The sequence below is a fragment of the Mandrillus leucophaeus genome, unplaced genomic scaffold (assembly GCF_000951045.1).
Source record: "Mandrillus leucophaeus isolate KB7577 unplaced genomic scaffold, Mleu.le_1.0 Scaffold323, whole genome shotgun sequence".
In the NCBI taxonomy this organism is placed as follows: domain Eukaryota; kingdom Metazoa; phylum Chordata; class Mammalia; order Primates; family Cercopithecidae; genus Mandrillus; species Mandrillus leucophaeus.
In genome coordinates, this window is record NW_012103399.1 from 1569078 (window position 1) to 1585275 (window position 16198).

The 16198-nt window shown below is 48.8% G+C and overlaps 1 protein-coding gene across 1 annotated transcript in view; it reads left to right on the forward strand.

Annotated features, from left to right (window-relative positions):
* Positions 1-11927, forward strand: part of TEKT5 (tektin 5) — a 68048-nt gene extending 56121 nt beyond the window's left edge. Inside the window, exons 6-7 of the mRNA XM_011988126.1 lie at positions 3509-3663; positions 11642-11927. Of these exons, the coding sequence (XP_011843516.1) occupies positions 3509-3663; positions 11642-11858 (372 nt within the window). The 3' untranslated portion in view covers positions 11859-11927. The remainder of the gene's footprint in view (positions 1-3508; positions 3664-11641) is intronic.
* Positions 11928-16198: the final 4271 nt, after the last annotated feature.

A 16198-nucleotide genomic window follows, 5' to 3' on the forward strand; every position in this document is an offset into this window, starting at 1 on the left:
AGAGTGTGATCATTGGAATAGCTGGCCTCTGATGAGCACTTAGTATGTGCTAGGGACTCTTGGAAAGCTGTACATGCAGTATTCCATTTTATTCTTGTCACACACTTACTGTGTGGACACTTTTATCACCTCCACATAAGGACATGGATGCCCAAGGTCTTATAGGTATAGGTCTTATAGGTATAGTGGTGATACCAAGATTTGGCCCCTGGTGGTCTAGTTTCCAATTCAGCACTCCTATTATTCCCAATCTGCCTCTAGTGTGTGCATGTGTGGATGGAGAATATATTGAAATGTACAACTGTTTGAGTTTTTTGTTTTTTGTTTTTTGGAGATAGGGTCTTGCTCTGTTATCTGGGCTGGAGTGCCATGGTGCAATCATAGCTCACTGCAACCTTGAACTCCTGGGCTCAAACAGGCCTCCAGCCTCAGCCTCCCAGGTAACTGGGACTACAGACTTGCACCACCATGCCTGGCTAACTTTTAAAATTATTTTGTAGAGATAAGGTATGTTGGTATGTTGCCCAGGCTAGTCTCAAACTCCTGGGTTCAAGCAATTCTGCCACCTTGGCCTCCCAAAATGTTGGGATTCCAGGTGTGAGCCACTGCACCCAAACTTGAGTGTGATTTGAAGGTGCGTTTGGGACCCTTCAGTTGTAAATCATTATCACTTATCACTAGTCTAAAATGGAAAAGGTAGACGGTATTGAACAAATGTTGAATGAATTACCCCACGTCACTTGCAGATAGTACTTTTTGTTTTACATCATAGTCTTGTCTGTCTCTTTCCCCAAACCCCCATGGTTTTGATGATGAACTTTCAAGTAGGGCTTCACTGGTTGTTTCTTTGAATTATCCTCTTCATTAATTACGTAAACAGGGTAGAAATGCTCAAAAATGTTGACTTCCCATGGTCTTGTATCAAGGTAGCAATCACACTCACAAAGCAGATGCCCTTATACGGAAGAGCAGGTGCATCTCCAGCAGTGACCCCATGAAGATATTCCTGGTAGAGCTGATGAATGGCTTCTCTAGGTGGTATAGAGTCTCTGGGAAAACGAAATTGAACTCTTCATGGTCATCAGTTGCTCGGGCATATCCTGCTGAGCACTGGAGGCCATCATGGCAGGACATCACTGCATCATTTCTAGGCTTCTCAGGGACTGAGCACATGCAACCTTGCCATTGTGTTCTGCTGAGTCTGGGAAGGGGTGTCAGGACAGCTTGTCCTCAAAGGGCCTTGTCACAGGAGAGGGACACCGTGACCAGCAGAACTGCTCACAGGTCGAGGGCCACTGGGTGACAATAGGGCGGAGAGTGGATGTTTCAGTCATGGGGATGTGACATTGTTTAGTGCCAGTGTCTCAGTTCTCGGTGTGTTTGTGGTTGGCCAAGTGCGCAAGGACGGGTTCCTTCTGGAATAAATGCATAGGCTTTTGAGCCCATTCTTTGTTCATGCTCTCATTCTTTTATTTTCTGTTGTGGAAAGTTTCCAGTACACAGAAGTAGAGAGAATCATATCAAAGACTCGCACCAGGTGCTGTGGACCACACCTGTAATCCCAGCACTTTGGGAGGCTGAGGCATGATGGCTGCTTGAGCCCAGGAGTTTGAGACCAGTCTGAGCAACATAGCAAGACCTTATCACTTGAAAAAAACTAAACAATTAGCCAGGTGTGGTGGTGTGTGACTGTAGTCCCCGATACTTGTGAGACTGAGGCGGGAAGCTCATTTGAGCCCCGGAGGTCAAGGCTGTGGCGAGCTGTGCGCAACTGCACTCCAGCCTGAGTGACAGAGCAGGACCCTTTCTCAAAAAAATAAAATAAAGACTTTCATATACCCAACACAAATGTTGACATTTCACCAGTCGTGCCTTGTATTTGACTTTTTCTGATTTTCATTGAATTTTCTGTTGAGGCATAACAGTCAGTAAAGCTCACAGCTTGATGGATTTTGAAGATGAATTTTCATCTATGTTTATATCTGTACAACCTTCAGATCAAGATGTAGAACATTCTGAGACCTCAGCAGGCTCTTGCCTGCCCCTCCCTGAGATCTGCATTTTCATAAATTGTAGGATACAACGGTGACATCGTATTGGGAAAAATATTTTGACAGATAAAAACTTGTTTTCCTTCTTGCCTTCCTGCCTTCTTTTCTCCCTCCCTTCCTCTCCCTGTTCTCTCTCTCCCTCCCCTCCCTCCCTCCTTGCATTCTTGTTTCCTTCCCTTCTTCTTTATTCACTGATTTAGTTACTAAGAGGGTAAACTCTGGATTTGTTTTAAAAAAAAAAAAAAAAAAAAAAAAAAAAAAACAGACTGGGTGTGGTGGTTCACGCCTGTAATCCCAGCACTTTGTGAGGCTGAGGCAGGTGGATCACTTGAGGTCAGGAGTTTGAGACAAGCCTGGCCAACATGGCAAAACCCCATCTGTACTAAAAATACAAAAATCAACCAGGTGAGGCAGCAGGTGCCTGTAATCCCAGCTACTTGGGAGACTGAGGCAGGAGAATCACTTGAACTTGGGGGGCGGAATTTGCAGTGAGCCCAGATCATGCCGCTACCTGGGCTCCAGCCTGGGCGACAGAGCGGGACTCCATGTCAAAATAATACTACTAATAATGGAAAATACATACAGATCCAGAGTTTACCTTCTTAGTAATTACCTTCTTAATTACCTTCTTAATTACTAAGAAGGTAAACTCTGGGTCTGTTTGAATACATACATACATATATATATTATGGAAAAACCCAGATTAAGTGAAACTGGCTTAGAGATTGGCTTAGAGATTGTTTCAGATGAATAGTCTCTGTCAGTCTGAAAGGCCTGCCTTCCTCCTTCCCTTCCTCTCCCTCTTCCTCTCCCTCACTCCCCTCCTTTGCTTTCTTCCTGCTGAGCACTGACAGGCAACTCTAATGGCTATTGGAGATTCAGAACAAAACTAACCATGGTACTGGCCCGTCTTCCATGTCCACAGTGCCCCGGTGACTAGAGGGTACCTGAAGCGGCTTCTCAGGGTTTCTAACCTATTTTTTTTTTTTTTTTCCTGAGGTGAAGTCTCACTCTTGTCCCCCAGGCTGGAGTGTGACAGCGTGATCTCGGCTCACTGCAATCTCCGCCTCCCGGGTTCAAGCGATTCTCCTGCCTCGGTCCCCCGAATAGCTGGGATTACAGGCGCCTGCCACCATGCCTGGCTAATTTTTGTATTTTTAGTAGAGATGGGGTTTCACCATGTTGGCCAGGCAGGTCTACAACTCCTGACCTCAGGTGATCCAGCCGCCTCGGCCTCCCAAAGTGCTGGGATTATAGGCATGAGCCACCGCGCCTGGGGCCTCAGGGTTTCTTAGGAAGGGTGAGCTCCCTGCCCCACAGGTACTCAAGGCCAGGGAAGGGGTATCGTAAGTGCCTGGCTGGAGGCTGACGTAGTTGACTTGAGCTGCCCCTTGGTCCCCAGTCAGAGGAGGTCAAAAGGGCCTGGTGGGTGGTGACACCTGTGTGTTCCCTCGCAGACGCTGCAGGAGGTCTTCCAGGCCGAGAACACCATCATGCTGCTGGAAAGGTCCATCATGGCCAAGGAGGGCCCGCTGAAGGTGGCGCAGACGAGGCTGGAGTGCCGGACCTGGCGCCCCAACGTGGAGCTGTGCAGGGACATCCCTCAGTTCAAGTAAGTGAGGGAGGCCAGAGGAGGCAGGAGAACCCCTGGCAATCCAGGAAGGTGGAAGAGTGGGTCTCAGGAGCTCCCAGGTGCACTGGGTCTGAAAAACGGACCCTCCCTCAATCAGGACATCCAGTGGCACAACTCAATAGAGTGCAGGGTGCGGGCGGAGTTCTGAGATGCAGCTCGGGCTGTACCACTGCGTGGCTTCCTCATCACTGGGAGCCCCACCCTGTGCACTGTGGTCTTCTCACTTGCCTAAACTAGCGGTGGTTTTGTAACTCGGTTGTGCTCTAGAAACCCTCCTGTTTCCCTTGAAAGCCAAGGCAATGAATGGTAGCCTCCCAGGCGGTGGCTTTACCTTCTCTCTCCAGGCTCCCATGAAAGAGGCACCTGGCTCATTCCTCACTCATTTCCCACCTCCTGCTTTGTGAAGTTCTCACCATGAAGCCCTGGAAGAGCCTCATGAGCTCCTGGCTGATGGATTCCACCCATCCTGCTGTGCTAAGGAGGCTGGTGTCTGTTGACGAAGGGCTTTCTCACAGGACGGGGTGAAAAGCTCATTCCAGCCTAGAAAGGAGGCTTGTGGGGGGCGGAGGGCGGGGATTGTAATAGGATGATGGCCAGACCAAGAAGGAACAGGTCATCAGACTTGGAGATTATTTCCCATGAACATGCTGTATGACTTGGGGCAAACCACCTGGCCACTCTGTTCCCCTATGCTAGGGGCATTATCTTAATTGTCTATTGCTGTGTCATAAATTATCCCAAAAGGTAGTGACTTGAAAGAACCACATTTGTTATCTCAGTTTCTGTGGGTTAGGAATTGGGCTAGGTTCCTGGCTAGGTTCCACATGTCAGGGTCTTCCAGAGGTTGCAATCAAGGTGTCAGCTGGGGCTGTGGTCTTATCTCAAGGCTGGACTGGGGAAGGTTCCACATCCAAGCTCACTCCCATGCTTGTTGGCAGAACTCAGTTCTTTGCGGGCTGTTGGCTGGCAGCCATCCTTACTCACCCATGGGTCTTTCCAGCATGGTGGCTTGCTTCAACAAAGCATGCAAGCCAGAAGGACAATAACAGTACCAGGAGCAAGGACGTCGCAGTCTTTTGTAACCTAACCGTGGAAGTGACACCCATCACTCTTTCTGCATGCTCTTCTTTAGAAGCAAGTCTCTAGGTTCAGCCCACACTCAAGGGTGTGATACCAGGAGATGGGGATCATTGAGGGTCATCCTTGGAACATCCTCCTGTGGGCACTAACGGGGTTTCTGGTGGAGTGGGAGGAGACTGAGTTTGGCCCCATTTCAGCTGCTCATTTGCTCCATAAACCTTATTCTGCATTCACTGTGCCCAGGGCTGTGCTCACCGGGTTTCATAGTAGTACTTCTTTTGCCAAGATACTGAGTTGATATCCCCCATGAGAAGAAGATGTAAAGGACCATCCTCAGGCTTCCTTGTGCACATTATTTCAGCCCTGGCCTACAGCAACGGAAATTCACCCTGATGTCTAACTGCAGTCCCTTGAGCTTCTTTTGAGTTCTGTCCCTTTCAGTCTTACTCCTAGGGGAGTTGGGAAGTCTGTTACTCCTACTATTGTCAAATGGGAAGATAAATTGAGGTCCAGAGAGGTTGAAAAAACTGTCGCAGTCACACAGCATGAAGCCAGGGCTTCACTGGGCAGAGAGTACAGGTCTTGGTCCAGCGATGGACCCTGCTTCCTCCATCCTGGTGTGGAGACCCCACTGCTAGAAGTGAAAAGATGTCAAGAAGAAAACTATCAGTTAGGAGAAAGAGGATAGATAATCCAGAAAAAGTGTTAGGTGGTGTCCAAGCGATGATTTTTGCCCAGCCTCAGTTACCGCCTAAGTAACCATTTAGGAAATGGAAAAAGCAGGGTATGTGTTGGTGTGGGGTGGAGGGGCAGGCAACATGATTCAAGGCTTTGAACTTGAGGGCCTGGGGTCCCTCCCACTTTGGGAGACTGAGGCAGGAGGATCACTTGAGGCCAAGAGTTTGAGACCAGCCTGGACGACATAGCAAGACCCCATCTCTAAAAAAAAAAAAAACAAAAATTAGCCAGGGATGGTGGCATGTACCTGTAGTCCCAGCTACTCAGGAGGCTGAGGCAGAAGGATTGCTTAGGCCCAGGAGTTGGAGGCTGCAGTGAGTTATGATTGCACCATTGCACTCCACCCTGGGCAACAGAGCAACACCCAGCAGGCCTGCTACTGGCTTGCTAGGTCTTCAGCTCTGCAAGTGGGCTGGATGGGGTCTGGGTCCTGGCTGCAGAAGAGTGGGGGCTGGGCTCTGCTGACCTGTCTTCCACCTGCCCCTGCTTCTTCGATGCTCAAGCTGAACCCCAGCACCTCCTGGAGTGGAGGGCTCAGGTGATCCCTTTGCCTCCTCAACAGGACTATTTTTTTTTTCTTTAAATTGAGTCTCACTCTGTTTCCCAGGCTGGAGTGCAGTGGCACGATCTCGGCTCACTGCAACCTCCACCTCCCAGGTTCAAGAGATTCTCATGCCTCAGCCTCCTGAGTAGGTGGGATTACAGGTGCCTGCCACCATGCTCGCCTAATTTTTGTATTTTTAGTACAGACAGGGTTTCACCATGTTGGCCAGACTGGTCTCGAACTCCTAACCTCAAGTGATCCAGCCACCTCCACCTCCCAGAGTGCTGGGATTACAGGCGTGAGCCACAGTGCCCGGCCCCCACAGGGGACTTCTACAGAACAGGGCTTCTGGGGGAGTTGCCTGGAGGACCTACCGCTTTGGGGCAAGCTCTCTGCCTTTCCGTTTCCTGTTCAACAGTCATACCACTGAGGAGGACAGACAGAGAGCAAGAAGGTAGAGCATGTTTGGTTTAGGAGTCGGGCCGTGTGTGTGTGTGTGTGTGTGTGTGTGTGTGTGTGTGTGTGTGTGTGTGTGTGTGTGTGTGTGTGTGTGTGTGTGTGTGTGTGTGTGTCTCTGTGTGTCTGTATGTTTGTACATGTTGTATTTTGGTTTGTATGCGTGGCTGTCTTGGGAACTGAGCAGATGATAGGATTCAGGCTGTCTCCCTTCTCCAGTGGCTACATTGTCCCATCTACGCATGATCTTCCTTGTCCCCATCCCCTCCATTCCTGCCTTTGGGCCGTCTTTTTCCTTTTCCTCCTGCAAGTGGTCTCTCTTCTCCTGACCTACTCCAATCACTGGGGTCCCATCCATGCCTATCCCCCAGAAAGAAAGTCCTTTTAAAATTGAACTTTAAAGGCTAGGTGTGGTGGTTCAGACCTGTAACGCCAGTACTTTGGGAGGCTGAGGTGGGAGGATTGCATGAGGCCAGCAGTTCGAGACCAGCCTGGACAACATAGCAAGACCCCACCCATCTCTACAAAAAATACAAAAATTAGCCAGGCGTGGTGGCGTGCCTATAGTTCAAGCTACTCAGGAGGCTGAAGCAGGAGGATTGCTTAAGCACAGAAGTTGGAAGCTGCAGTGAGCTATAATCGTGCCACTGTACTCCATCCTGGGCAACAGAGCAACACCCTGTCAAAACAACAACAATAACAACAACTGAATTTTAATTAAAATTAAATAAAGTTAAAAAATTCAATTCCTTATTCACACTAATCACATTTCAAGAGCTCAGTATCCACATGTGGCTAGGGTCCACCATATCAGACAATGTAGCACAGAACATCTCCCTTGCTCTAGAAAGTTCTATTGGACAGTGCTGGTGGAAGTTTCCAGGCTGCTGCTGTCGCTTGTCTTCACTTCTCTCTAGCCCAGGCTCTCCATGGGGAAGTTCACCCAGCTTCATGTTCTCCGGTCCTGAGCACGGTTTCATTGTCTCTTCTCCGCACAGGTGGGACCCCCAGCGCAGTCCCACAGCCAAGCCACCGTCACAGCTCAGCTTGCTGCCTTCATTTCCCAGGGCTGCTGTCACAAATTACTACAAACTGGGTGGCTACAGAGAACAGAAGTTTATTCCCTCACAGCTTTGGGGGCCCGAAGTTCCAAATCAAGGTTGCTCTTCCTGGAGGCTCTGAGAGAGGCTCTGTCCCCTGCCACTCTCCCGGTTCCGGGGGACTGTCAGCAATCTTTGGTGTCCCTCAGCTTGTACCCGCATCGCTGCCATCTCTGCCTCCGTCTCCACATGGCCTTCTCCCCTGCATGTCTCCGTGTCTCAAACCTCCCTCTCCTTTCTCTTACAAGGAGATCAGTCATTGGATTTCAGTGTCACCCTAAATCCAGGATGGTCTCATCTTAAGATCCTTAACTTCATTACGCCTGCGAAGACCCTATTTCCTAATAACATCACACACCCACCAAGGCTTAGGACTTGAACATATCTTTCTGGGGAACACCATCCAATCCGCTCCGTGTGGATTCACAATAACCTCCTAACCTTTCTCCTGCCTCTACTCTTGCCCCTTCCAATCTCATCTTACACAGCCGCCTAGAGGTTATCCCGAAACTCCAATCAGCATGTCATTCCCTGTTTCAACCCCCCGGCCCCCACCCCATGGCTTCCCACAGCGCTGAGAACAAACCCAAGCCCTTAATTTTGCATGTGCTTTTCTCTTTTTTTTTTTTTTTTTTTTGAAATGGAGTCTTGCTCTATTGCCCAGGCTGGAGTGTAGTAGCATGATCTCAGCCCACTGCAACCTCTGCCTCCTGAGTTCAAGTGATTCTCCTGCCTCGGCCTCCTGAGTAGCTGGGATTACAGGCACATGCCACCACACCTGGCTAATTTTTGTATTTTTTTTTTTAAGTAAGGACCAGGTTTCACCATGTTGGCCAGGATGGTCTCAACTTCTTGACCTCAAGTGATCTGCCCGCTTCAGCCTCCCAAAGTGTTGGGATTACAGGCTGCAACCTCTGCCCCCTGGGTCAGCCTCCCAAGTAGCTGGGATTACAGGTGTGCACCACGACACCTGACTAATTTTTTGTGTTGTCAGTAGAGACGGCGTTTTGCCACTATGTTGGCCAAGCTGGTCTCGAACCCCTGACCTCAAGTGATCTGCCCGTCTCAGCCTCATAAAGTGCTGAGATTACAAGCGTGAGTCACCATGCCCAGCCAAAATTTAAATTTTAAATTAAAATAATACAATTAAAAATTCAGTTTCTCAGTTCATTAGCCCTGTGGGGCTGGTGGTACCATACTGGATGGTGCAGATATAGACCTTCCCATCTTCACAGAAAGTTCTACTCCACAGCACTGCTGAAGCCCACTTTCTCTCTTGGCCTTCACACGTCCAGCTCAATCTCATCTTCTTCTCTGGTCAAAGTCATCTCATGGGGGGCTGAGGGAGGAGGATCACTTGAGCCCAGGAGTTTGAGACCAACCTGGAGGCAAAAAAAAGAAATCCCATCTCTATAAAACCTTTTTTTTTTAATTAACCAGGTGTGGTGGTGCATGCCTGTAGCCTCAGCTATTTGGGAGGCTGAGACAGGAGGATCTCTTGAACCCAGAGGTTTGAGGCTACAGTAAGCTATGATGGCACCACTGCACTCCAGCCTGGGTGACAAGGGAGACTTTGTCTAAAAAATAAAAATTAAAATTAAAATCAGCTGGGTGTGGTGGCTCATGCCTGTAATCTCAGCATTTTGGGAGGCCAAGTCGGGCAGACTGCTTGAGCCCGGGAGTTTGAGACCAGCCTGGGCAACATGGTGAAACCTTGTCTCTACAAAAAATGTAAAATTAGTCAAGTGCGGTTTTGCACACCTGTAGACCCAGCTACTTGAGAGGCTGAGGCTGGAGGAACGCTTAAGCCAAGGAAGTTGAGGCTGCAGTGAGCTATGACTGCACCACTGCACTCTGGCCTAGACAGAGTGAGACTCTGTCTCAAAAAGAAAAAAGAAAAAAAAGTCCTCTCCTCGGAAAGTTCTAGAAAAGCAAAGCCTCAGAAGGAGGGGGGATGGGGAAGTAGTACGGGGCAGCTCGGCCCCAGCTGATCCTGCAAGGGGCTCCAGACGGTGAAGTGCATCATGGAGATGTCTGCACCAGAGGCCCTTTGTACCTGAGTCAGCCAGTCATTGCCTGTGGCCACTGGCAGGGACTCTCCTCCCAGGTGAGATAGCTCTGACTGGCTGAGCAACATAAGTCTCTGGAGAAGTACAGACCTGTGGGCCGCTAGCATAGCAGCTGGGGATGGTGCCCTGGTCAGTAACAAAGACTGAGTGAGGCTCTTACCTAGATGAGGCTGGCCCTGTTATCCTGTTTAGGAAAAAATTATAGGGCCGGGAGCGGTGGCTCCTGCCTGTAATCCCAGCACGTTGGGAGGCTGAGACTGGCGGATTGCCTGAGCTCAGGAGTTCGAGACCAGCCTGGGCAACACGGTGAAACCCTGCCTCTACTAAAACACAAAAAAATTAGCTGAGTGTGGTAGTGGGCTTCTGTAATCCCAGCTATTTGGGAGGCTGAGGCAAGAGAATTGCTTGAACCCGGGAGGTGGAGGTTGCCGTGAGCCGAGATTGCACCACTGTACTCCAGCCTGGATGACAGGGTGAGACTCCGTCTCAAAGAAAAAAAAAACAAAAAACCAGAAAAAATTGTGATAAAGTACGCATAACACAAATTTTATCATCAGTGACATTTGGTACATTCACAGTGTTTGTGCAACCCTCACTACTCTCTAGTTCTATGACATTTTCATCAACCCAAAAGGAAACCCCGTACCCATTAAAGAATCTTCTACATTCTCCCCACAGCCTGACCTTTGGAAGACACCAGTTAACTTTCTGTCTGTGTGGCTTTGCCTGTTCTGGACGTTTCCTATGAATGCAGTCATGCAATATTTGTCCTTTCGTGTCTGACTTCCTTTGTTTAGCATCATGTTTTTCAAGATTCATCCATGTTGTCACAGGTATTAGTATTTCATCACTTTTTTTTTTTCTTTTTTTTGGGACGGAGTTTCGCTCCGTCGGAGTGCAATGGTGTGATCTCAGCTCACTGCAACCTCCGCCTCCCGGGTTCAAGAGCTTCCCGCGCCTCAGCCTCTGAAGTGGCTGGGATTACAGGCACGCGCCATCATGCCCGGCTAATTTTTTGTATTTTCAGTGGAGATGGGGTTTCCCCATGTTGGCCAGGCTGGTCCTGAACTGTTGACCTCAAGTGATCCACCTGCCTCGGCTTCCCAAAGTGCTGGAATTACAGACGTGAGCCACCACACCCAGCTGTATTTCATTCCTTTTTATTATAGCTGAATAATCTCCCATTTTGTGGCTTGATTACATTGTGCTTATCTACTCATCCATCCATCCATGGACATTTGAGCTGCTTGCACCTTTTGGCTATCGTGAATAGGGCTGCTGTGAACATTCATGTACACGTTTTGGTTTGAACACCTGTTTTCCGTTTTTTTGGGTATATACCCAAGAGCAGGACTGCTGGACTGTATGGTAAGTCTATGTCTAACTTACCAAGGAATCTCCAGATTGGTCTCCTGTTCCGTTTTACCATCCTGTCTTATTTCTTCCTTTGTGTACATTACCCTTGACAGTTCTCTTGTGTATTTACTCGTCTACCTATTCTGCCTCTGCCTTCCCAGGGAGGGCTGATGAGCCTTGCCTGTCTTGCTTGCTGCTGTCAGGCACAGTTCCCAGTGCACAGTGAGTACATCTGCCTTGAACCTAATAACCTGTGCCAGGCTGGGCACCATGGCTCATGCTTGTAATCCCAGCACTTTGGGAGGCCAAGGCAGGTGGGTCACTTGAGGTCAGGAGTTCTTGGCCAGCCTGACCAACATGGTGAAACCCTGCCTCTACTAAAAAAAATATATATATATATACAAAAATTAGCTGGGCGTTGTGGTGTGTGACTGTAATCCCAGCTACTCGGGAGGCTGAAGCAGAATTGCTTGAACCCGGGAGGTGGAGCTTGCAGTGAACCGAGATCATGCCACTGCACTCCAGCCTGGGCAACAGAGTGAGACTCTGTCTCAAAAAATAAACAAATAAAAATAAATGAATAACCTGTGCCTTCTCCTCTTCCCTCACCCCAGGCTGGTTAACGAGGTGTTCACCATCGACGACACCCTGCAGACCCTGAAGCTGCGGCTGCGGGAGACGCAGGACATGCTGCAGCTGCTGGTCATGACCAAGTGCCGGCTAGAGCACGAGCTCGCCATCAAGGCCAACACCCTCTGCATCGACAAGGAGAAGTGCATGGGCATGCGTAAGACCTTCCCCTGCACCCCGCGCCTGGTGGGCCACACCTGAGCACCGCCCTGGCGCCTCCTTCCACGCTTGGAAAAGGCTGAGAAACAAAGTAAAACAGTATTTTGTTTGGAAGGGGCCGAATTTCTCTTTTTCGTACCTATTTGTTATCTGCATTTTTCTCTCTCTCTCTCACTCTCTCTCTCTGTTACCTGTTTGTCACCTTAGGAGCACAGTGTAGACCATGGTGTTTTAAGATTAGACTTCATAGCTGAAAATCTAGAGCCCAGCACTGTCACTTAGGACCTGTGTGGCCTGGAACAAGTTTCTCACCTGTGGTCCTCATCTATGGAATGAGGATAGTCCGAGGTGCCAGGGGATTGCCAGCAGTGTGGGGCAGAGAGAAAAAAAAAAACCACAAAAATAACCAGGATTTGGAATCAGAAGTTCTGGCTGTGAATCCCAGCCTTGGTAGATGGAGTGTTTGTTTATGTATTTATTTATTTGACATGGAGTTTCACTCTGTCACCCAGGCTGGAGTGCAATGGTGCAATCTCGGCTCACTGCAACCTCCACCTCCTGGGTTTAAGCAGTTCCCCTGCCTCGCTAGCTGGGATGACAGGCACCCACCATTACGCCTGGCTATTTTTTGTATTTTTAGTAGAGAGATAGGTTTTCACCATGTTGACCACGCTGGTCTCAAACTCCTGACCTCAGGTGATCCACACGTCTCGGCCTCCCAAAGTGTTGGGACTACAGGCGTGAGCCACCACGTCTGGCCGATGGAGTATTTTAGAAATAGCTATGGGAGGCCAGGTGTGGTGGCTTACACCTGTAATTCCAGCACTTTGGGAGGCCGAGGTGGGTGGATCAGTTGAGGCCAGGAGTTCGAGACAAGCCTGGCCAACGTGGGGAAACCACATCTCTACCAAAAATACAAAAATTTGCCAGGTGTGTTGGTGCAAACCTGTAATCCCAGCTACTGGGTAGGCTAAGGTGGGAGAATTGCTTGAACCTGGGAGACGGAGGTTTCGGTGAGCCAAGATTATGCCACTGCACTCCTCAAAAAGTAGTTAAACATAAAACTGCTCTATGACCCAGCAATTTCACTCCTAGGTGTTTACCCAAGAGAAGTGAAAAACGATCCTCAAATACTCGTGCACGAATGTTCAGAGCAGCACTGATCACATTAGTCAAAGGGTGGAATGACCCAAATGTCTATCCATGGATGGATGGGAAAACAAAGTGTGCTGAATCCGTACAATGGAGTCTGATTTAGCCATAAAATGGAATGAAGCACTGATCCACGGTGCAACATGGATGAACCTTGAAAACAGGATGCTAAGTGAAAAAAGCCAGACAGAAATCCCACATAGTATATGATTCCATTTATATGAAATGTCCAAAATAGGCAAATCCATAGAAATAGATACGGTTGCTGGGAGAGGGGAACAGGGAGTGACTGCTTAGCGGATGCAGGGTTTTACTTTGGAGTGATGAAAATGTTTTGGAACTAGAGAGAGGTGGTTGCATAGCATTGTGAATACACTAAATGCCATAGAATTGTTTGTTTATTTTTGAGTTGGAGTTTCTCTCTGTCACCCAGGCTGGAGTGCAATGCTGCAATCTTGGCTCACTGCAAACCTCCACCTCCCGGGTTCAAGCGATTCTCCTGCCTCAACCTCTCGAGTAGCTGGGACTACAGGCGCCCACCACCATGCCCAGCTAATTTTTTGTAATTTTAGTAGAGACGGGGTTTCACTGTGTTAGTCAGAATGGTCTTAATCTCCTGACCTCAAGATCCGCCTGCCTTGGTCTCCCAAAGTGCTGGGATTACAGGCATGAGGCACCGCTCCCAGCCAGGCCTCAGTTTCTTAATATATCTCTTCCATAGGGGATTTCACTCCTTCCCCTCTTTTTTTTTTTTTTTCTTCTTTTTTGAGATGGAGTTTTGCTCTTGTCACCCAGGCTGGAGCGCAATGGCATAATCTGGGCTCGCTGTAACATCTGCCTCCCTGGGTTCAAGCGATTCTTCTGTCTCAGCTTCCCAAGTAGCTGGAACTACAGATGCACACCACCGTGCCCAGCTAATTTTTTGTATTTTTAGCAGAGATGGGGTTTCACCATGTTGGCCAGGCTGGTCTCCAACTCCTGACCTCAGGCGATCCACCCGCCTCGGCCTTGTAAAGTGCTGGGATTACAGGCATGAGCCCAGCGTACCTTCCCCTCCTTTTAATCCCATTCATGCCCCCACTGACTCCCAAATTTCTGGCTTCTAAATCCAGGCTCCTGAACTCAGCTTCTGACGACATTTCTAGCTTTACCTGCCCAGTTCCAGGCCACCCTCTGTTCTTCCCCAGTCGATCCCCAACCTTAGAGTCATCCTTGATCCCTGTCTTTCTCCCACACCCCACATTTAATTCCTCAGCAAGTCACGTGCATACTACCTTCCTAATCTTTCCTGAACTTGGCCACTGCTCGCCTTCTCTTCTGTTACCACTTGAGATAAGCACCTATTATGTCTCACCTGGGCAACAGGTACAGTGGGGAGGGAAGATGAGTCAACTTGGACTGTGGCCCCCCTGGCCCTTATAGGTGCTACAAGGAGACACAGGGCCTATACACTACCAGATGCAGCTACATTTAGGCAGAGGGGGGCCAGTGATCTTTCAGAAAAAACCAACTTTGAAGTCAGGCGCTTGAGTTGGCAAGGTTCCTGCACTTCAGTGAGCCTCAGTCGCCTTGTCTGTGTAATGGGTCCCCCAACACGAGGATGTCTAGGAAAACGTCAGCATTATTGGGACAGAATCCTTGAGCCCATGTGAGCACCAAAACATGGGTAGAAAAAAAATAGATCTCCAGCACTTTTTAAGCTATGATTGAAATGTTTGTGGATGCCATTGGGTTCAACCAATATATTATTGAATTGATACTGGCCTTCTATTGTTATAGATTTTCTTTGACAAATCCTGAAAATATAAAGAAGGAGGCCACCTAATCTCATGTGGAGAAGGGGTTCTCCTTCTCTGTCATTATTTAAAAGAGGTGGTGGGATGACACCATGATCAAGAGCAAGACCCTCCCTCCCTCCCTCCCTCCCTCCCTCCCTTCCTTCCTTCCTTCCTTCCTTCCTTCCTTCCTTCCTTCCTTCCTTCCTTCCTTCCTCAGGGTTTTGCCATGTTGCCTAAGCTGGTCTTGAACTCCTGGCCTCAAGTGATCCTCCTGCCTCAGTCTCTCAAAGCACTGGGATGTCAGGTGCTAGCCAGTGATCCTGGCATGAGCAGAACTTTCACACTAGATCTAATTTGACTCCACTCCCCACTAGCTGTGTTGCCTTGGGAAAGTCACTGAGTCACTGAACCTCAGTTTCCCTATCTGTCAAAGGGGGCCAATATTCATTTCCCCCATTCATGGGTGACTGTGAGGACTAAGTTAGGATGATAGGACTAATACCTCCATATCTAAGGGGTATTCAGTAATATTTTAAGAATAACAGCTCATATTTACTGAGGATTTGCTCTGTGCCAGGCAATTTTAAAAGTACCATCTCATTTTAATCATCACCAGCCCTGAAACATGGAAATGGAAATTAAGGCACAGAGAGGTTAAGAAACTTAGCCGTAGTCACACCGTCTCCTTATCTATATAATGGTCCCCCTAAGTGAGGATTTGCAAATAATAAATGACTGAGACAGTTATGTCCAGTTATGAGAATCCTGGGTCTGAACTACTACTGACCACAGCTTCCCAAAATAAAGAAAAAACTATTGTTTAGGGTGGACCCACAGACCAAAAAGGGTCAGGCAAAGGCCGGCCCCACAGCGGCATCTAAAGGAGCAGAGGACCTCACAGCCTTGCTCTCAGAGGGGCCAACTTGATTAAACATTTCTTCATTCTCTGGAGAAGAGAGTAATGATAACAATAACAATTGGAGGCCAAGGTGGGAGAATTGCTTGAGGCCAGGACTTCAAGACCAGCCTGGGCAACATAGCAAGACCCCATCTCTAAAATTAAAAAAAAAAAATTCGCTGGGCACAGTGGTGCGCACCTGTGGTCCCAGTTAGTTGGGAGGCTGAGGCAGGAGAATCACTTGAGCCCAAGAGTTTGAGGTTGCACCACTGCATTCCAGCCTGAGTGACTGAGCAAGACCCTGTCTCTAAAAAAAAAAAAAAAAAAAAACTGGCACTAACAGCTTGAATGCTTGGGAGATGCCAAGTGCTCTATCTCAGGTAATCTCCATGCTCATCCCCGCTTTACAGATAAGGAAACTGAGGCACAGAGAGTCTAGGTCCCTTGCCCACAGTTACACAGCTAGGATGGGTTGGCCCTGGCCTTCAGTGCTTATGCACCCACCCAGGTGGCCCCCCGCTGGTGCTTTTGCCCGCACTCCTCTACTCCCAGCC